Source organism: Sebastes umbrosus, chromosome 9 (genome assembly GCF_015220745.1).
Source record: "Sebastes umbrosus isolate fSebUmb1 chromosome 9, fSebUmb1.pri, whole genome shotgun sequence".
In the NCBI taxonomy this organism is placed as follows: Eukaryota; Metazoa; Chordata; class Actinopteri; order Perciformes; family Sebastidae; genus Sebastes; species Sebastes umbrosus.
In genome coordinates this window covers 21,584,697-21,607,182 of record NC_051277.1, presented here as the reverse complement: position 1 = coordinate 21,607,182, position 22,486 = coordinate 21,584,697, and the positions used below count along the sequence as shown (strand labels likewise).

Genomic DNA, 22,486 nt, shown 5'->3' with positions numbered 1-22,486 from the left:
AGCCCTACACTATACAGATGCTTTTTAAATTATTCAAAGGATAAAAAAGAGAAAAGAAGTCTAGCGCTAAGACAGAAAGGATAATTTGTCATATTAACAAATGTTTTTGTTCCTGAAAGTTTGCCTCTTTCTTAGTCCTTTCAATAAAAAGACGGATTCTATTCCTGCTGTGAAAAGTGTCTCCTGATTTATTTCACCATTTTTTTAACTGCCAACTCATAAAACATGAAAAAGGACAATAAAAATCACCCACACAAACACAAACTGAAAAACCTACACCGGCCGGTATTTGTGCCAGCCAGGCCTTTTTTTCTTCACCACAGGGGTGAGTATTGGTAATATGTTACGTGCCATTGTGGCTCCGAGGGCTTTTGCTTTTAGTGGGTATGAAAACTGCGGCGAGGCCTTGTAGTCACATGAAATTTAACAGCAGGCATGGAGGCACTTTTCATTGTTGTGTTTGCTCCTCACAGAAGCTCCAAGGCTCCTCAGCTAGAAAACAACAATGGCCTTGTTGTTCCCGTCTTATCTGCGTTCATGCCTGGTAAAAGGAACATAAAAACCCTTCCCTCTGCGAGCCCCCTTCGTATCGGCACAGTTCTGGCACAGAGGAATAGTTTTTCAAAGTGTCACCGTTTAGGGCATGGTTTGGATGTCAGCTGCTAAATGAATAAATAATGTGCCCTCAAGTTGCATTTGATGTAGCGGGATCTGATCCGATGTGACTTTTCACTCAAGGTAGCTAACATCCAGATGTTGGAGGAAAACCCTTTTTTTTCCCCCCTCAGGTTGCTAATGAAACATGGAACAGGGAGGATGTTTATCGTTGCTCCACCGACAAAAAAACGAGGCAGATGAGAGAAGTTGTTTCATGAGAGCAAAATTGATTCGGAAATGATGCATCATGTGTAAGACTGGGATGCACGATCACGGGTACAGTATCTACTGTATGTGTTGCTCTGGGCTCCTTTTGCTGCAAAGTAGGCACCGAATAGGAAGCGAGATACAGTAGTGGCTCACGGTGCGTGCCTGTGTGCAGTTTTTGAGGAAGCGCAGACAACCCGAGGCCAAATTTGCCTGCAGTGTTTGGACGTGGCCTACTTCTAAAGCGTGCAGTCATTAATGTGGTCTTCCACTCTGTTTAAAGTACACAAATGGGATTTTAATTCATACCCAGAGTATGCAGAGTGTTTGTGCCGAGTCTTTTTCATCCCCACTGCTGTAGTTCATACATATGATGCGGAAAAAATATCATGGATTTTTTAGAAAGCGGTGACAACCCTGTACGAGCGGCGCCTCGCTGTATGACCTTGAGTGCCCTCGGTAAGCCGCAGTGTCTGAGGATGTGTGTGTACCGTAGTGGCCTACTCCTGTCTCGTGGACTTTGTAGTGCCTGTGTGTGTGTTTGAATAATGTCCTGCAGGAGACACTCTAAGTGCAACGTCTAGGACTCAGGCGTCAGCAGTAATATCAGGGCAGCCTCTCCTCTCCTCTCTCCTCTGTGTGCAATGGCATGGGGGATATTACAGCATTAGATCTCATGAATTATAGCCATATTGTTAGCTCAATGTCATGGGACATACAGTAGACGTGTTTCTGGTTAGTGCCACCGTGGTATCAGTCAAACGCTAGAAAAAGGAGGAATGGGGATTGTGAAATGTGTTTAAGTATATCACTGAACACACTGTTTTGGACTCTGGTGAGACATTTAAGCCAATTTCCGCTGAATAATGAAACAGGAATTGGGATGGCACATTTGTCACAAACTGTTGTGAGCTTAAGGCTTCTCCCCCTGTTTGATCTGCGCTATCACAGAGGTACAACTCAGTATTCTGTATCATATACAAATGGATCTGTGCGTTTCCCAAAGATGGGGGGTGCAATAACAAAAGATGCATTACCTAATAGATTTGGCAGAAATGCAGAGTTCAGGGCGGTCTGATAAAGCTGGGTTACAGTACTTTAATCAATCACTAAGAACGCGAGCCAATTTAGGAAGAAGCCTGACATTCAAGATAGGCTTTCAGACAGGATTAGAAATAGTGAATGGAGAGCAGACATATCTGCCAGGGCGAGCCCAGAGGACTGTTGTCAGGGGGACAGTGTTCCCTCCTCCATGTGTGATATTGAGGCATGTCTCAGCCTTACCCCCCTCAACCCCCTCTTTCATATTTGAAAAGTCACATCCTGTCTTCCTGGCCTTGCCCCTCAGTTAAATGCAGATGAGTATTAGTAACAAGACAGCGTTGGTCGCCTCTGTTGTTTACTCTCTCCCTTCAAGAAAGGGCACTGTCATTTAAAATGTCCCTCGGAGCTCATCATCATCTGGAGTCTCCGGCCCTTACTAATAATATCTGGAATATCAATGTGAACATGCAATGAGCAGAGGAAGACGGCTGCTTTTCACTGGAGGAAAACAGCTGCCTTCTTTGCCTCCAGGACATTGTTCTGGTGTTGTTTTTTTTACCTAGCTACAGCAACGCAGCCTGTTTATCTAATCCCTAACACTCAAACATCTGGACACCTCAGTCTAAGTCAAAATTTGAAGATAAATCTGACTCTATCCTCAAATTTAGCTATTTTCAGAAGCTTTAGGATTCCCTGAAGGGAAGACGGAGCCTTTAGCTGCAGCCCTATAGCCCGGGATCAATGGGGGAAACAGCCACAGGCTGTGATGCTGCTGGATAAAGGGGGTGCTTCAACTGTGGTGATTGATATCACCTCACTAATCCCTCCGCATCTCCTCTAAATCCACCTGGCTGTAGCTCTGAATGAGCCTGTAATGTGATGAATTAAGATGTAAACGCTCAAACTGCATTTACATTTCCGATTGTCACATTTCATAAATGTGGATTATTTGTTATTGGAATGAAAGGATTATATTTTTTTTATTATACAGTATTTTGTAGCTTTTTATTTACATTCATAGATCTGTATTCAGGCATTCTGATGCAAGTTACAAGGGGTGTGAATCACCAGAGGCCCCACGATACGATATTATCACGATGCGATCTTATTGCGATTTAATATTAAATTGCATTAACATCTTATTGCGATAAGATGTATTGTGATTTATTACCTGTTTTTCAACTGCGAATTATGCAGTTTGTCAACATTTGTTTTATCTAATAAGATACAGTTTTCACTCTGTTCATCTCAGAGTTTTCATTCACATATCTGGAGGTCAGAGGTCAAGGAACACCCTTGAAAATGGCCATGCCAGTTTTCCCTGCCAAAATTTAGTGTAACTAAGAGCATTCTTAGCTAACATGACATGGTTGGTACCAATGAATTCCTTAGTTTTACTAGTTTCATATGATGCTAGTATCTTCACTCTAGCTTTAAGACTGAGCCCACTACAACCCAAGACAGAATAGTGAATCGTTAAGAGGTTAATAGATTGTATAATAAAAGATTGATATTAGATGTCTGTGTATCGATACAATATTGCCGCGCAAAATATTGTGATACTGTTCTTTATCGATTCCCCGCCCCACCCCTGCTAGTTACTATTAGGGCTGTCAAAGTTACCGGGATAATAACGCGTTAACGCAAATTTATTTTAACGTCACTAATTTCTTTAATGCATTAACGCAATCGATCTTTCGGAGGTTGTAGCAGCTCAGTTTTGAAGCTAGAGTGAAGATACTGGCATCATATGAAACTAGAAAACCGAAGGAACCCATCGGTACCAACCATATCATAACTAACTTGTCACGAAAGAGGATGAATAACGCTACAAAGTTATACTAACTTTTGGCGAGGAAAATCTGTCATGGCCATTTTCAAAGAGGTCTCTTGACCTCTGACCTCAAGATATGTGAATGAAAAAATGGGTTCTATGGGTACCCGCGAGTCTCCCCTTTACAGACATGCCCACTTTATGATAATCACATGCAGTTTGGGGCAAGTCATAGTCAAGTCAGCACACTGACACACTGACAGCTGTTGTTGCCTGTTGGACTTGAGTTTGCCATGTTATGATTTGAGCATACTTTTTATGCTAAATGCAGTACCTGTGAGGGTTTCTGGACAATATTTGTCATTGCTCTGTGTTGTTAATTGATTTCCAATATTAAATACAGTATATACATACATTTGCATAAAGCAAGCATAATTGCCCACTCCCATGTTGAGAAGAGTATTAAATACTTGATAAATCTCCCTTTAAGGTACGTTTTGAATAGATAAAAAATGTGTGATTAATTTGCAATTAATCACAATTAAATATTTTAATCTATTGACAGTCCTAGTTGTTATACATATCATGTTCAAGCTCAGATTAAGTTTTGCAGGAAAACCTTTCTCTGAGCTGTCAAAGCTTGTTTGCTATAAAGTCCTGGATATCAAAGTGCTATTCATTTCTTTAAGCGGCTCTTATTAACGGCTGATAGAGGCCATGTGGCTCGGTCTGTTTGCTCTTTGTTTACGCTGAAGATGAAGGTCACCCCCTCATTAGTGCAGCAGCATCTTTTTTTTTTTGATGTTGTGATATACATAGTAATCAAGTGTGGCTCACATCGCTGCTTACTGTTGACCTTTAGTTAAAAGCACATCACTGTCAGGTCGCTTCCAAACTTAATTATGCTCTCATAAAACTCCTGAGCATCATGTACAGTGGACAGACCTCATTTAATCTGTTGTCATTAGGCCACCGTAACCCTGTGCTCCTTCTGTAAATAGGGCCCCACTCCATAATGTTCATGAATCCATTATTGCCTTTTTCATATAAGAAAAAAGATGCTGAGGGCTTTTGCTGTGTCAAGCGCACTTGTGTACAACTCGGCTTTCAGCTATGTATTCAGAAATCCTGCTTGTCACACAACAATACACTTTGGCACCTCTCACTTCTCTGCAACTACCAGACATTTGCATGTCAATAGCATCAGTCTACCACTGTGCTTTTGGCATTTGCGAACGCTCTGAATGGAAGCCAGGTACCGTAGTGGAGGTCTTTTGAAAAGAAACATCAGAATAATGTGTTGGGCGTTGTTGCCTTCATTAACACTTTACTTTCTCCAAATTCATCTCTGCTCATTTGAACATCAATCACAATTAAGGACTCTTAAGACGTACGACTCGGGGCCAGTTTTAAAAAGTACATGCAACATTTTAAAGCACATCCTCGAGGGATGAGGCGAAGCTGCAGAACTGCTGTATATGATGCAACGCACTGCGATACTTTTAGATCAGATGAATTAATTCCCGTTCTTATATTAAGTCTAGCACCGTAGTTTTACCTGAATATCTCTGTGTTTGCACATTACTGTAACTGCTGCAAATGCTAAGGCACCCTAATGCATTATTACCTCATTAATTTTACAGGCGGCATCTGGGTCATGTCTCTGCTTGGTATATGTATTATGCTGTGGAGCCCTTTCACACCCAATGATAAAGCTTATCTTTCAATTTTCAACAAGAACCACCGCCTACTTACCTTAAATTAAAGCTGTTATTTGGTTTATTAGGCCACGAAAAAGATTCATTTTCTCAGCCCGCTTACAGCACATGTTGTACATGCTCACACAAAATGCACAAGGCTATTACATTTCACACGGAAGGCCCCAACAGCTTTCGTTTTATTGAAAAAAAAAAAATAATTTCACATTCTTCTGGACAAGTTGATCTGAATTTTTAATCTGTGTCTGCAGAAAAACATAATTCAAAATGCAGTGGATGAAAGTGGCGAATTACATGCACTCAGTGCAAGGCTTCGCTGCTTTTTTGAAATGGTGCATAGCTAAGTGTTTGTCCTCAGGATGATCAGCTCTTCAAAGGCCTTGCTTTGTATGGTTTATGAGGATACTTCTGTTTGTGTTTTAGTTTCTGTAATGGAAGGGGGGGGGGGGGCATGGCAGGGACATTACAACCGCAAGAATTAATTTTCTCTATTCCTAGCAGGAAATGTCCACCAAATTGTAGACATTACTGCATCGTAAATTACCCACATAATCCCACTTTTAGATGTATGCTACTCACTGCAAAGACAATCTAAATCACGTTATCATAAGAGCCATACTTCTGGCCCGGAGGAACTGTTGTGTTCTGTTTAGATAATTGCCCACCAATGTGGGTTACTCATATCTACATTTGATACGGGCTCTGCAAATGATTATTCAGGCCAAGGACAACTGCATGGTTTCTTTAACCCAGAGCAAGAAGGGTCAATACTAGCCGTAGGAGCTGATCCATCTAAGATTTTGCAGTGCAGTGCCAATAAACCTGGAGCCCTGATTGTGAGAGATCAGCTCCCTGTTGTAATTACCAGACAGACCTCAATTAACTCACAGCAAACCTTCAGTTCAACTCTATATGTTTGTGAAGTGTTAATAGCTGCTTTAAGAGAAATGTTTCCTCACTCCCATCCCTGTCAATTCTTTGGTACACTTGGATCAATGTTCAATGCACTGCATGTTGTCAGATGCATTATTTAAAATTAGTTTCAACAGGAAACGAGCAATTCATCCCAAACGATATTCTCATTAATCTCAAACTGTAATCAATCAGTGTAAATGTTGAGTTTTCTTCTCAGGCGGTAACTCTCGATAACTGGCCGGCCGCTCCATGACAAGCAGCATTTCGACCAGCAATGAGTAATACACAGCAGTTCACATTTCAAGTGATTGTCATAAACTTTGATTTGCTTTATATACGTCGTGCCATTGCCGGCGCCGTTCAGGTTCCTTGCACTTGCCCGAATTTTATTAGGGATGCATCCCAGACGGCTAAAAATCCATCCTCCTTTCAACTGTAAGCCAGAAATTGATGTTAGCGCTGCCATGTTATACGTGCCGTCCTCACAGTGGAGGAGATGAGAAGGAGCAGCTTGAAATATCTGCTGAATTCTCCTTGGTATGCTCGAGTGTGTCCTCTCTAGGAATCCAATCATGTTTTCACATGTGCTCGCCAATCAAATGTGTTTCCACGTCGCAGATATGAGAGGAGATGACCAACAACTAGGAAACACAACATTCAGAGAGGTAGCTATGTTAGTAATGCACGCGGCGAATATCTGATTCATCTGATCACTGACACTCGTTGCGTGATAATACGCCTGATGAAAAATGCTCTTTTGGATATTTACCCGGTCATGATGCTGAATACGAAACAGACAGAAGACATAGAAATTCTAGTCTGCTCTTCTGTGACTTTTTTTTCTCTAGTTTTGTATGAGCAGTAGTCTTGCGAAAGTGGTGTCAAAGATGAGAAGGACAAGAAAGGAAAACAAGACTAAGGCTACGTTCACACTGCAAGCCTTAGTGCTCAAATCAGACTTTTTGCCCAGATCAGATTTCTTTTGTTTGGACGTTCATATGATGTTTTAAAGGTGCCAAATTTACCAGAGCATTAATGTAGAATCAAACAACTATTTGCTATGTAAAGATATAGAGGAGTAATGTCTACCTGAGCAGAGAATGAAGTCACTCTCCCTCTGTGTGTGTTGTAATCTAAGCCTCTCCTCACTTTGTTGACATTGCCGGCCAGCCTTGCGTGTTTCTAGTGCATGTTTGTGCATGTGAAGGTGCCCCACTTGCTAGCTCACGGCCGTTGCTCTGCACTGCTCTCATACGGCGGTTACAGCTGATAACATCGCACTGATAGACGGCAGAGGCGCAGAACCCTCCAGTTCACCCTCAGGTTAACACTGTAATCTCTGTCAGCTTTTTTGCTGTTGTTTGCACTGTTTAGCGCTTTTAGCACCGTTAGCTGCGAGCCATGGCTTGCCGTTGCCATGTTGACAGGTAGTGGATAAGCTCTCAATTTCAAATTTAGAACCTTGAAATGCGGCCAATATCAGACTCCAGTGTGAACTGGTCACAGTTATGAACTGTCCCGAGAAAAACACAAAACAGATCTGAGTCACTTATGTGCAAAAAAGATTTGGGCCACTTTTGCCTGCAGTGTGAATGTAGCCAAATAGTCTACAACCATGAAGTCAGCATGCTAACATGCTGATTTATATATATATGGTAACGCACGGTTTACCATTTTCACCAACTTGGTGTAGCGTGTTAGCATGCTAATGAGAATGTTATTAGTTTTGCAGGTATTTGGACATAAATCATAAAAGTACATACAAATATTGGACAAATTGGAATATGACCTGATCCAGCACCATGCTGGATAGAAAGTCAGGGGATCACAAAAGCTACTACATATCATTCTGTGGGGAGCACACATTTCTGTACCAAATTGTCATAGCAATCCATCCAGTGGTTGTTGAGATATGTCACTAAAACCCTCAAAAAAACTCATGGTGGTGCTAGATGAAAAGTCAGGAGATCACCAAAGTTTGTAGGATTCATTCTCTGGGGATACAATTTCATGGCAACATATCCATGAAATTTTACTGGAATATTTTACTGACTAGACTGACATTGCTGCCCATAGAGCCACACCGGTAGTATGGCTAAAAAATCCCCAAAATTCATAGCATATGTATTAGGGGTGTAAGAAAGTATCAAGTATCGTGATATTACGTTTTGTGATGCTGTATAGATTCTCAAAAACACTTAAATTTTTTAATAATAGTTTACATGCAAAGATTAACTCAGCCAATGCTTTATTTCATCTGCTAAGATATGAGCCCCCTTAAAGTAGTGCTGTGATGTTGGATGTTACAGGGGCTGTTATAAATGCAGATCCCACTGTAAAGTAGTACTAAAAGGGTAATCTTTTTTTACTCAGATCCTATGCATATTAGGCGTGGAAAAAAAAAACGATTCACCTGTGTATCTCGATTTTTTTTTTGTATGACTTTGAAAAAAAATTTTAATCCCAGAATCAATATATTCGCTTCAGTTGAGTCTCTGTGGAGGTAGAAGGAAGTTACCACTTTTATTGTTGTAGTCAGAGTAACGTGATGTCATATCCGTTCTGTATCTGAAGCAGAGCTAGACATGGCTAAAGCTGATAGCTGAAAGCTTATAAATGAAATAGAAAAAACACTAATTTATGAGGGAAATGTCTTTATTCTTTGATTTTTGGGTTGCTGTAAAAAATGTAATAAATATTGCTTGACAATGATATATTTGACTTCAGGACATCTCTGACTACATACATGCTGAAAATAAAACATTTTAATGTATTAATTTAGATATTTTCCAAAGTAAAAGTCCATAGATGTGTATGATTTAACTTTTCTCCATGGCGTAGTGTTAAAAAAGTTAACAAACAATCGCAATAAATTGTAATATTGAATCGCTATACTTGTAGAATCGCAATACTTAAAAATCGCAATACATATCAAATCAGCACCCAAGTATCGTGATAGCATCAAATCGGTAGATAGGTGTATAATCCCAGCCCTAATGCAATACCGGTGTGTTCTTTATACTATGACAGTTTTCCTTAAATTAGATATGAAAAAAATCGCCTTGCTTACAGTATCGCAATATATCACAATATGTTGAATCATGATACATACTGTATTGCCAGATTCTTGCAAATACACAGCCCTAATATGAATGTGAAATACTAATGCTGAGAAGCCATATAATGTAACTACATAGATGTTGCTAGATGAAATGGTCTGTAATGGATGATGTGCCCTATTTTAATTAGACTTTCCTCATTTATGGTCAGTGATTTGGTTCTTTCTGAAAACACGACAGAGGCCGTCCTCCTCGACTCGTGCTCTTCCGTCAGCAGCACTCTGGAGCTGCGTTGGCAGGGTGATAGAAATTGCACACAAAACACTTCATCAAGAGAACAGATCCCACCCTGCAAACGGCATCTGTGGGAGGGTGGATAATGAGTATGCCATGTGTAAAGCCTTAATGTGTTTACATACGCCTAGATTAGAGACGGACCCAATACTTGCCCCTGCGGTTTCTCAAAGAATCCCTGTGGGCGACTTGAGTGATTAGCTACTTTGACTTTTTTTTTCAGAGGGAGTGTCTGGTGGGATTCTGCAGTGGATCGATAGGAGTTAGGATGATGAACCGTTGGGGAAATTTATTTATTTATCATTTTCTTAAAAACGTAAGTTCCCCAGTCCTTCTCCATCTAATTGAGTCGGTTTGCTTTGATTAATATCCCCCTCATATTGTTTCACATATCGTATTACTGCCTAAACTGTATCTGACACGCAGTCAAGAGAAAAAGAGTCAATATAGATGTAGGGGCGAGCCTCGACTCGCAGCTTCTAGGACTTCCAGATCAAATCTGTCCCTATCATTTTGGTCACGAAGAGCAAACAGTTGTTTCAAGCACCGTCAGCAGTTAACAGAACTGCCATTATTTATTTGCTGCTCTCAACACCTGGAATCTGTCTTTATTTGAGCCCGCCAAGCTCACCCCTCCATGTTTCCTCGGCCGTTTGGCTGGTAATGATACTCGCAGGCAGCATTTATCCAGCCTCCAGGAGAAGGGGTGGAGATACACAGCTTAGCGGGCGGCCACAGCAGCAGGCAGCGCCGCCGCTCCTCACCGTCTCCCTTTTTTTGCTTCTTTAGAAATATGTCAGCATCGCCGCGGTGATTAGCAGTCAGAATGTGCTGCGTCTTTGTCCTTGATTTAATGCCAAATCTCCTAAGTAATAATGACTGCACAGGCTCTGTGTCTGACGAAAAGAGGGAAAAGAAAAAGGAAGAGTGGGCCCTCATCCCTCGCTGTTACAGTGGCACTGGTTCCCAGCAGGAGCCGTATGAAGCCGCGGTTTGGTTTGACATTTTGCGAATGTTGTTTTCTGAAACATGCCAATCTCCTTGATTTAATATGGCGGGCTGTTGTTCGTCAAGCCCGGGAGCTTATATACGGAGCGTGCCTGCGAGAGGGGAGACGTGCAGCATGTGTGTGTACATTCATTATTGATTTAGGCTGTGTTGAAATCCATGTTTGCCGATTTGAAATAAACACGTGTAAGCAGACAATTTACAGATACATCTTCCACATTATTGACACGCAGAGGCCAGGGAGCAATCCTATCATAAGCAGAGCTTGCCTCAAAATGGAGCCTTCGCACTGATGTAGATTGGTGTCTTTCTGGAGCACAAACGGGAGGTGAGGACGCTAAATTAAGTTTTTCGCCGTTGCCTCTCACATTTTAATGAGATCAGCCGAGGTAACCGCCCGGGTACATAGGTTTCTGTCTCCTGCTCCCCGTCTTGTTGCCTGTCTCTTATCGTTTCCATAATGGCACTTTCAGCCTTTGTTATAATGTAACAGCACCAGAAGCATTTGTAATCAGTGATTACACTCTCTCCCAGGTCAGGACGGCTCACTTCATTTGAAGTTAGATGTTCCAGAGGACTAATGCCTTTGTCGCAGTCGAGCTACTATAATAACAGAGCGGGGAGAGTCAGAAACTCCATCTACTCAGAACTCTTATTGGTTCCTTTTTTTAACAGAGTCCATTCAGCCTCTCTCTAAGGGATGTCAGGGCGTAGGAGTACTTTTGGCTCTGCGCTCAAGACTTTTATTGCGATGCAGAGATCTCTCCGCTGCAGGAGAACAAAGGGTCTCCTACAATGAGCGTACATGGCTGTGGGCTCGGACCAAAATAAAGAGGAAAATAAAGTGTTTACTTCTAAATGTGGGATCTGTATGGGGACAACTCACGTGTTGTACCGTCGTTCTGCTTTTGAATATTGATGAATAGGGATTGGACTTTCAGAATTGAACATGTCCTGTTAATCAGGGAGCGGAGAATTGGGGAGGGTGGTGTTTAACGGCTTGTACTTGGTGGAGTGCCGTCTTGCATTAAGGGCTAATAACCTCCCTTAGACTCAGCACAGCGCCCCTCTCCTCCTCCTCCCGCCTCCATCACCCCAGTTGTATTTATTATGGGCTGCAAGGCCACGGTGATGAGACGATCAATATTTCTGGGATGATGAGGGAGAACTCATGCAATCTCTCCCTCTCTCTCTCTGTTCCTCCCTTGGCAGTGCTTCAGCAGGTAGAGAGATCAAAGCAGAGAGGACCTCTGAGATGCCGTTGGAGGGGAGACTGATGAAGTCCTCTGTGCTGTGTGTCCTCTAAACACACACACTCCATCACGCTGTCCTATGTCCTTGCTGTGTCCTGATTAAAAAGTTTGACCTGATGTATTTTATCTCCACAAGAATTAGTGTTATTCGGCTGCTGCGTGTGCAGATCTAAACATAAATGGCCTCCGTTCAACTCGAAATTGAAAATCTTGTATCTGTGGGGAATAATAAGGTGCTCAGACAGCACCTTCTCTGTTCAGGGAATCAATATGTGTAACTCTCGTAATGGATCATAAATGAAACCGTTTTTGAAGATGGATCAGACATGTAGTCACAGATCATCAGGTGCCTTTATTAGTTTTATGGTACTTTAATGATCTGGTTCAGGAAGAGTTTACTATCATTTATCGTTAAAAATATTCATAAAAGCATGCACATCCAGACAATAAATACTAGGTGCTGGACAGAAGAACATATAAAAGATGGAAAAAATAGTCAACACACTAGATAATGCTCCCAAGGACATATATTTAATCACCACCGAGTGATCACGCTTGGTGGTAATTAAATATATGTTCATGGGAGCATCATCTAGTGTGCAAACTCTATTTTTTCCATCTCCCCCAGCCTGTGTTCCCATTTAAATGTTTTCTTTAAAACCCTTTCACGTGTAGTGGTGATTACAGTGGACAGCTATGCAAAAGCTTGTATATGTATGGTGGTTTGATGGTATAGTATAGTTGCACATCAGCCACTACAATGGACGCTAGTGCATCGTCCCATACACTGCAACCCACTGGCCAGCCGTTGTCAGTGCAACACAAATTCCTCCGGCGGCCAGAAATGCTGAGCAGCTCAGGGATATGTTGCCAATTCCTTCTATAGAAGGAGAAACCTTGCAGGTAAATACAATTTGATAGCATCAAGTAACAACTAAGGAGTAATACAATTGTTAAAACCTCCAAGTATTGATTTTATGTTGTGAGAAAAAATGACGATTAATCAACTGTTCAATAAATTGGACATTGTGCGTCGCAGGCTATATTTCAGCTACAATTAATGCTAACACTGCGACTTTGTTGTTCTTGAAAATACTGATAACTTTCAGTTTTTTTATTGCAGTTTTACAATATTATTGTTGTTATTTTTGTCGAAAATGTTTATTGTAAAAACATACAGTTCAACAGGAGGATGTAGGGAGGGGATGAGGAGTCAAGGGCGAGGAGCTGAATGAGGGAGGGAGGGAGGGAGGAGTAGAAAGAGAGAGGGGAGCGGCGGAGGAGTCAGGAGCGAGGTTCAACATTTTTATAGTTTCCACATAATACATCATTTTATTCATTGGTTTGTTAAATACATATTTCTTCAGTTGAAACCTCAAACGCATGCTGTCCACTCAAGTGGATATGTGAAAAAATGTCATTTTTCTTTTTCATGAAGAAGAATAAACTTAAGAAAAATATCCTGACTGAGGTTGTCATAGTCTCTGCTCGAAAGGGTTACTAAACATCAAAACACAGGACTCTCCTGGATGATTAACGATCCTATAGGTTTCTAGGAAATCATGTTTCGTCTGTAATTTTGGCACAGAGGACGGGTCTAAATACTACGCTACCCAAGAGCCTTGGCTGCGGTTGCCATGGAGAAGAGGTGTGAGGCATGAATCAGAGCAGTAGCAAATTCAAAATGCTTCGTCGTTACAGTTGGCAAGCAAATCATGTCACCATAGTTGCTGAATTCAACAACAATTGAACCAGTAGTTAAACGTGAATTCATTAATTCATTAAGCTTCAGACTGTTTTTCAGTTTTCTGAACTCCACAATCTATATAGCTTCCACAGAATTTTAAGCTCAGTGATCAGATGTTTCTTGCTGAAATGCACCTTGGGAGTCGTAGTTAACTTCTCCCTCAAAGTTTTTTTATATACACATGCTTGTACCCTCATTTTTTTTTAATCAAAGAAGCAGATCTTCTCTAATAGAGTTCTTAATTTCTTTTACTCATGATTTAAACTGGAGAATTTCATGCTGATCCGAATTTAGCATCGTCTCTGAGAAAAATAAGTGGGACTTATATTTCCAGAAGCAGCTTCATGATCATTTTGTTGGCTGTAGTTTGTGGTTCTGTTGAATTGTATAGCAAACTGAAAGTTGTTTTTTTCCAATATTTAGTCACTGATATACTGAAAATATGTTTTTATTGCTAGAAACGGAGTGGATGTTAATGGGTGGACAAAATATTAGAAAACCCTCTCAGTCAATATGGGCAATATAATTCAACAGCACAACAAACTACAGCATCTAAAATGACCATAAAGTTGGATCAACACACAGTTTCAACAGAAGCTGATTATTATTATGGATTATAACATTCATGTAGGTGGGATTTAGTAGTGCAGGACTGTTGTATTAAGCAGAATTATTACCTAAGTGTAGCTAATAAAGTGTATTATATGGTTTATATATATTACTGCTTGTGTTTTCTGGTGTTTGTAGGCGTTTTCCTGTTGAGCGCTGTGTATTCTTATAAAGGTTCCATCTAGGTTCAAGTCTTTCACTCTAGCTGAGGCTATAAATGCTGTGATATGTGGCGCTATTCAATGCTATATGTCTTGAATAAAAACTAAACAGGAATGAAACACTATATAGTTCATAGAGTCCTTGAACGTGGCGATATGGCAGTATAGGTTCTCCGTCTCCTGCTACAGTACAGGAATCCTAGTGAGCACAGAAGGGACTTTGTCGGTGTGATTTTTCTGCATTTGGAAGCCTTCCCCAGCCCTCAGCCCTCAGCAATGCATGCCTTTTAGTCCCCAGATTGGATATGGATGACTTTTCATGTATTATCACTTAGCAGGTGCTCGGTGTGCCGGAGTCTCCGAGCAGAATTGTCCGCCACACACATTTCATTTGCGCAAGTATCAGTGAAGGTGGGCTCATCTGCAGTATTTACAAAAATGTACCGTATATGTGAGGGCTTCCATGTACAACTACTACTACAACTACAGCTTTCTCTTGATTCACATCCGCAGCAAATGGGAAAGCTGCCTAGCGATAACAACACCTCCAGGAACGTCGGGATTGCTTTCTCTCAGTGGTTAGTGGCCCTCCAACGGCTGCTGATACATTATAAATCATTTACACAGTCATTTTGGAATGCAATATCCTCCTCTAAATGCTGGCTTTTCTTCTCCATTGTTATTAAAGCGAATGCTGCAGTAGGCGCACAAGGCTGAGGCGGACCCTAAGCCAGAGAAATTGAAAATTGATCAGGCAGTGTGGGAAGGTGTTGTCAGTGTGGCACCACTGGTTCACCGTGGGACTGTTGATTAGCATTTACAGCGCCGTCCCTGGAGGTACCTGCTGCCTGTAGCTACATCCTCTGGCTCTTCTCCTGTTCATCCCAGAAAGAGATCTCTTGTAAGAGCAAACAAGGGAGATGAAATTTAAATTCTACCTTGTTCATATCTATACCAATGGGAGATGAAAGGGGAAAATGCTGCATGACATTAAGCAGGGTATGAAATTTTCATCATGTTATTATGTGCTTGTGTATGACTCCTGCTGTTGGGTTTTAGCAGTGCTTTTCCTGTAAATATAGCTGATCTTAAAGGATTAGTTCACAATTTTGTTGTAGTCGGGTGTCCACATGTACATTGAAACAGGTTTTGCTCGCTGTAATCAGTCCACCTGTTCATACTGGCCTTTAAAGGAACAGTGTGTAACATTTTGGGCGATCTATTAGCAGAAATTAAATATAATATTAATAACTGTGTTTTTATTAGTTTATAATCACCTGAAACTAAGACTCCTTGTGTTTTGTTAGCTTAGAATGAGCCTTTCATATCTACATAGGGAGCGGGTCCTCTTCACAGAGTCCGCCATGAACGGACAAATCAAACACTGGCTCTAGAGATCGCCTTTTGTGTTTTTACGTTACCTGAAGGCCTCCGCTGTTCTCCGACACGCTTGTGAAACTGCGGTAATGTGAGCCACAGAGTGCAAATTCTTGGTACCGACTGCAGTGTTGGAAAGGGAGGAGTGAGTGGAGGGGTACTCAGTTGGTTGCAATCTGCAACCACACCACTAGATGCTGCCAAATCCTACACACTGTACCTTTAAAATATCCAGTCCTCATTTGTAATCAATGGAAGTGATGGGGAACAAAATCCACTCTCCTGTTTCTCTGCAGATATATACTCCAAAGTTGATCTGATGTTATTATGAGGCTTCAGCAGAGTTCAAAGTTAGTTGAATCAAGTGGGTCTTCCAAAGTTACAGCCTTTTCAGTACAAAATGATCTCTTATTGTTACTATTCTATTCCACTGCAGCTCAACAGGGAAAAACTGTCGGTTAAAAGTGTATTATGTTTTGTGTGCTTATGCACCTTGAATTTCCCTATTTGGGATAAAAAAAAGTTTACCTTGACCTTGAAACCAAAAAGGCTTCAACTTTGGACAATACTCAATTGATTTGACTCATTCAGACTGCAGGAGTCTCATATTAGCTTCATATAAAAGGAGGAGAGTGAAGTAGAGGAGGTGGAGGCGTCCCAACCATTCCAAGATGAGACAGAACTATGGTTACATGATTACCAGACATTTGTGCACTGTAGTTTATTTTGACAGTGTTTTGTCAGCTTTTTGAAATGAAAGATGAGCAAATCCTGCAGGAAATCAAGTCTTTTTTTTTTTCTTTTGGCACAGCCTAAATCCAAATTTGTGTGATTTTTCTACTGAGTGAATGAAGTCAGACTCTCAGGAACCTTTAAGCTTCCAATTTGAAAGAATTTTAGTTTTGTAGAGACAGTGTTGTCTCATGTGAGGCAGTTGTTTTTATTTTTATGGAAGTTCCAAATAAAAGAAGAAAATAATCAAATGTGATGAAGTACGGCATTGTTGTTTTAAACCGTTTCTTAATTAAATTTACAGAACAATTACAGTATCCTAGTATAAAATTACATACCGTGATAGAAGATTTTGGCCATATCACCCACCTGTAGTACAGGAGGAATGATTACAGCAAGCAAAACCTGTTTCAGTGTTCACACGGACATCTCACGTTTGTTTTAAGACAGACTCTAAGAAAAATTGTTAACCTATCCTTTAACTCTTACCGTAAACGTTGGCCTCTGAAGTAAAAAATAATTACCTACCGACAGTTGATGCTTTTCACATTTCACGTGTCCTATCAGCGTTATTAGGATCATCTTGACAAGTTGCCCGGTAGTTAATTGCAATATCCAAGTCAAAGGCAGCTTCTTGATTATGTGGATTGATGAGGGCACTGAGAGCTCTGTCATGTTTATGTGAGCTGCTTTATGTCACACCAGAAAAGAACTCCTCAAGTCAATAAAAATGACTGACTAAAAATGGTAGCCGCAAACTGGTGGGCTGTCGGGGAAATGTCATTAATTTTCCTGTCCTCTCCCTGTTGCAGCACGGGATAGAAGACCTGACGAGCGGAGCGAGGACAGTGAGTAAGGACCTCGCCGCGGAGAGGAGCTGCGTTAACCGTGACTGTTTCTCCTCGTCGCCTGAAAGCCGGCGGGCTCCAGTATCACAGCTGATGACTGCCCCTCAGGTGGCTGGACTGCAGGGCTGAGCGGGAAGTTTTTTCGCTGAGGGGGAGGGCGCCCCGGCTTGTATGTTGGTCACTTAGCGGTTGCACTCGCTCACAAGGACCATGTGGTTTTCTCCAAGGAGAAGTCGTCTCCCCTCGCAGAACTGGCACGGTGCCCACAGTTGCACCAACGTGTCCTTGTGGGTATTAAGCTTTTGCTGGTGCTTTGCGGCCGTGAGAGGCCAGAACTACCACCCCTCTGTGAACACGCAGTACGGGAAACTCCGAGGGGTGAGGGTGCCCCTGCCTAGTGAGATCCTGGGGCCGGTGGACCAGTACCTCGGGGTTCCCTACGCCGCCTCCCCAGTGGGTGAAAAACGCTTCATGCCCCCGGAGCCTCCGTCCTCCTGGTCGGGGATCAAGAACGCCACTCACTTTGCTCCCGTGTGCCCCCAAAATATTCACAACGCCGTGCCAGAGATCATGATGCCTATATGGTTCACCTTCAACCTGGATATAGTTACCACGTACATACAGGATCAACACGAGGATTGTCTTTTCCTAAACATCTACGTTCCAACAGAGGATGGTGAGTGCGTCGAGTAAACAGGAAACCTCCTACTCTTCTCTGTCTCTGCCTCCTTCTCTTCTTCTTCTTCTTAAATCTTGTGTCACCTCTGTGTTTTTTGCGCGGAGCATGACCTGTTGTCTGGCGCATGCCGTGTCCGTGTCCATCATCTCAACCTCCCATCTTGACTTGATCTTTCATTTAGTCTTTTCATCAACTCTCCCCTTCCATGCCACTGTTAGAGGTTCCTCTTTTGATGACTAAATGACTTATTAATATGACTGAATAAAAAAAAGAAAAAAAAAATCTAATCATACTAGGAGCAGATTGGAAATACTCGGTGCACCTTCCTACCCTCACTGTCTTGACTGTTCTGGGGATATTAGCCATTAGCCTGCCTCATAAGTGAATGATCTACTACTGTAGGGTTGGTGAAATATTCTGTCTGGTACACGAGAGGCCTGTGGCATCAGCCTGACCTATGTAAGACCCTTTACTCTCCTCGCGTTGTCCGGTTTGTCCTTGCACAAAGCTAAAAAGCAAGAGTTTTGCGCAAGAGGCAAACATAGATTGGACTGAAAGTCTCACAAGTTTTACATTTCTAGACTCTTTTAAATGGCCCCCCATTACTTCACCACTTGAAGGAGACCCACACAGAGAAAAAAAATGGGCTTGAAATGTTAAGTGCTCCGAGAATCAAATGGGCAATGTCAAATAACACTTTCACTTATCAGATCACAATGTGAACTGCAAAACATTTGGAAATCCAGCCTCTCTCTGCCTGCTGTGTGGCTGTAATGGGTCTTAAATAGAAGTGCATGTGAATATGGGCTTCCTGTGTCCCAGGATGCAGCAAATTCATTCCACCATTTTTGGAATATTTCTGCAGCAACACCCCCCCCCAGTTACTTTCTCAACAGGTCCTCTGTTGTTCTTGTTGTTGATGATGACTGGGAGGGAGGGTGGGAGGAGGAGGAGGAGGAGGAGGAGGAGGAGGGAACGAGGGTGAAGATGGTTTGGAGGGAGGGGGGGTCTGACTCAGTCTGAGTTGTTGCATGTCACATGCGATCTTTTTCCAGAGCTCTCTTGTTATTTTGTAGTTTTTCCATTCATTTTACAGTCAAAAGAATATCCAAGGAATGTGCCAGGAAACCCAACAAGAAAATGTGTAGAAAAGGAGGTATGTAAAAAAAGTGAAAAAAAGAAACACGGAACGAGAGGAATTGAAAGAGTGAAAGAAAAGAGAGGAGAGTGATGGGTGCATCCTTCCAAAGCCGCCAATATCACCACCTATCAACTCCCAAATCAAAGTGCTAATTGGGATGAACGTGGGACTTGTGACTCAGATCAACCTTGACACGAGTGTGAGAGATGAGTGAGTGCTTGTGTTTGTGTTGTGTGTGTGTGTGTGTGTATGTGTGTGTGTGCGTGCATGCTGGAGTGTGGTTTTACTATGAGAGTGTGTCAAGGAGTGAAATCGCAGGTCCCTAAATAAATAATGACGCTTTGACAAGCAATAGATCATGATGTCTGAGAATAACATGTATTTCTTTCTTTGTACGTGATTGTATGGCTTGTTCATGTTTAAAGTGTGATAATTTAAATTCTGGTGATTAAATCAGAAGCATGAGTGCTGCTTTGAAAATACTAGATAAAAATTTGACTCGGTATGCAAAGAACTTTAGTCATGTTTCAGACGGCTCTGACAGCACTTAAGACACCAGCTTATTGGAAGTATTTGTCAAACATGACACCTGAAAGCGTCGCAGCCTCAGCCGTTGATTAAATTTGCACTAAAAAGCGGAGGGCCACCTCTCTCTTAAATTTATGATTCACAATTGTTCAAATAGGGGGAGGAGGGGGGTGTTTTATTGGCATGACAGCTTTCATCTATCCATGTGGCAAAAAAGCTCAAACGCACAGCCACGGTGAAACGCAGTCCAATTCCATTAGCAAACAGCTGAAATCTCGCCGTTGGTAACAACAGAGGGCTAATTTTCCGAGCTCGCCCGAAGGCATTGAGAGGACCTTCCGAGTAGCCTTAAGACTGTGATCCCGAGTATATCTCGCTCCACAGTAGAGACTCAGTTTCAGCTGGGAGACCTCTGCTGTTGATTTCCACGGAGGCAGGAGGCAGCCATTGGCCTCACTCGGCGCGCTCGTTCATTCTGCTTTGGTAAACCAATTTTGTTCGAGACAGACTGGCCCTCCAGGCACTTCTGCTTCTGAATTAGTCCCAGTTGTGGAATACACACAGAAAATATCTCTTTAATATTCCCCTTCCACTTGGAGTTTTTCAATTATCTTCCCCATGTTTGGTAATGAGAAAATGGTTTATCATAAGTTTCATATGTTGGTTTTGTGACACATTTATTGTGCAGGAAGATGATTGTTGCGTAGCTCCCCTGTTGCTATAAACCACAAAGGTTGCTAGAAACTCTTATTTCAATTGCACCATTTTTTTTTTAAACTGCTTCTCTACTAATCTTGGCTTATGTTGAATTAGCAGTGCAAATGAAGCATAATTTATCCTTCTTAGGCAATGCAGAAAGCAAGCTGTGACGCACACTTTGGTTTTGGTTAAATGTTTTTTTTTGCAAATTCAGAGTGAATTAAGAAACAGTTTAACTTCCCTCGTTAAATATTTAAATTACTGCCATTTGAAGAGTCAGATCTGCTCCATAAAATCGGTAATAATAACAGGGGTATATGTTTTCTATTTAAGGTTGTGCAATGCTTTCAATAGAGACCTGTGTAATGCAGTAGAGTCATACACCCACGGTGCATATTCAGTACTAATAACACCTTCACTACCAATTTTACAATCTGTATCTCTATGAATGCGCTTCCTCCGGAGGAAAAGAGTGATTACTTTTCAGAAAGAAGTATGGCATTTGACTCTTGATGAAAAGGGTTGCGTAATTGTTGCCAAGCAACAGCAGGCAGTTGTGACGGGAGCGGAGTAAATGTCCTCTCTTACCTTACCTTAGCGTGAAGCACCTTTGTTGCAACGGTGATGCGTATCAAGTGAGAAATGTGCGTCACCCATGAACCCCGTGAGATGCATCACGCGAGGTCTTAGGTAGATTCTTCTGTTTTATGAGACAAGAGGTTAGTGTGCCGTGATTTGTACAGTGTAACACTATCTTCAGTATGAGTTAGAAGAGTAGTAGTGGGAATATAAATGTAGAATTGGGAGAAATAGTTCTCATCTTACTTACTTAGAGATTGAGAGTTATTGAGAGAGTCTGCCTTATGGATCCTGTGCTATTAGCATCCTACTGGGCATTGTGGAAGGAAACCACTTAAGGCGCTGATATCAAAGATGTGGATCATTTTCCTCCATTAAACAGGAGGAAAGCCCTCAAACCGCACAGAAGTGCCCTGACAAAAGATCAAAGATGGACTCATTCAAAAAGTAATGGAAGGCTCGAGACAAAATTATAGTAGATGTACCTAATTTCAGTATCTTTGGTTGTTATTCAGAGCTGGGCGTCGTCGTGCGGCTACTTTTTCCTGTGCAAAATCAACAGAGCGTTGGGTCTTTGTTCAGAAATAAATTGATGTTTACACTGACTAAAATGCAATTTAGAGAATGGCTGCCAGTTCCTTTGCTACACTAGTGCAGCACCGCGTGTCCAAGATGTCCAAGCAGGTATAGTCTAATGTGCAAGATCAGCACCGTAGCCCACCGCTCTCTCTCTCTGAAGTGGCCTTATAGTCTTGCACACAGGGCACAGAGCAGCACACATCGAAGCCTTGGTTTTATCACTCAGTCATTTTCTCTTCTCTGAGTCAGAGTGAATGGACTGAAGAGAGGGGTAATGATGTGAGCGGACTCAGCTAAGCACTATTCAGCCTCAGAGTGCCGGATTGGCTCGAGATGGGTCAATTTTGCGAGGACGAACCCTGATGAGGTCAATCTTTATCTTTTAAAAGAGGTTGACATTGTTAAATTGATTGACAAACTTTAAGAGATCTGTAATTGCACATCCTTGTAGAAGGTGCACTGCCTGTTTATACAATATGCACATTATTATCTACGGGGGTTTTACAGCACGTCGCTTTCACTGCCTGCTTGTAAAAAATGTCCTTAGAGTCCTTCACGCTGGTCTCTCTGAATAACAGCTTCTGAGAGACACTCTGAGATCAACCTTCCTGACACCCTAAATTCGTCCCTCATCATGAGTCTATTTGAGATAAGTGCAGCAAAATCTGTTGTGCGTTTTGGCTTGATTTGGACCACTCAACTATCATTCTTATGCAGCCCTCACAGGCAGCAGGCTGCCATGTGTTGCGCAGCCCGGTGCCAGTACTGAACAGCCCGATGGGTTGCCAAACCTGTAGATTAAGCACCCCAGAGCAGAAACACTGGACGATTTTTTTCCTCATACCAGATGACCTCCAGATGCTAGAGAAAAACCACGA

General features: G+C 41.9%; 1 protein-coding gene across 2 annotated transcripts in view; it reads left to right on the top strand.

The window, feature by feature from the left end:
- nlgn3a (neuroligin 3a) overlaps positions 1 to 22,486 on the top strand; it is a 148,711-nt gene that overhangs the window by 14,432 nt on the left and 111,793 nt on the right. The window contains exons 2-3 of one of the 2 annotated variants that reach the window (XM_037779984.1): positions 17,368 to 18,079; positions 19,179 to 19,238. In XM_037779984.1, the coding sequence (XP_037635912.1) occupies positions 17,614 to 18,079; positions 19,179 to 19,238 (526 nt within the window). In that variant the 5' untranslated portion in view covers positions 17,368 to 17,613. The remainder of the gene's footprint in view (positions 1 to 17,367; positions 18,080 to 19,178; positions 19,239 to 22,486) is intronic. The other variant, XM_037779986.1, reaches the window with a different exon arrangement.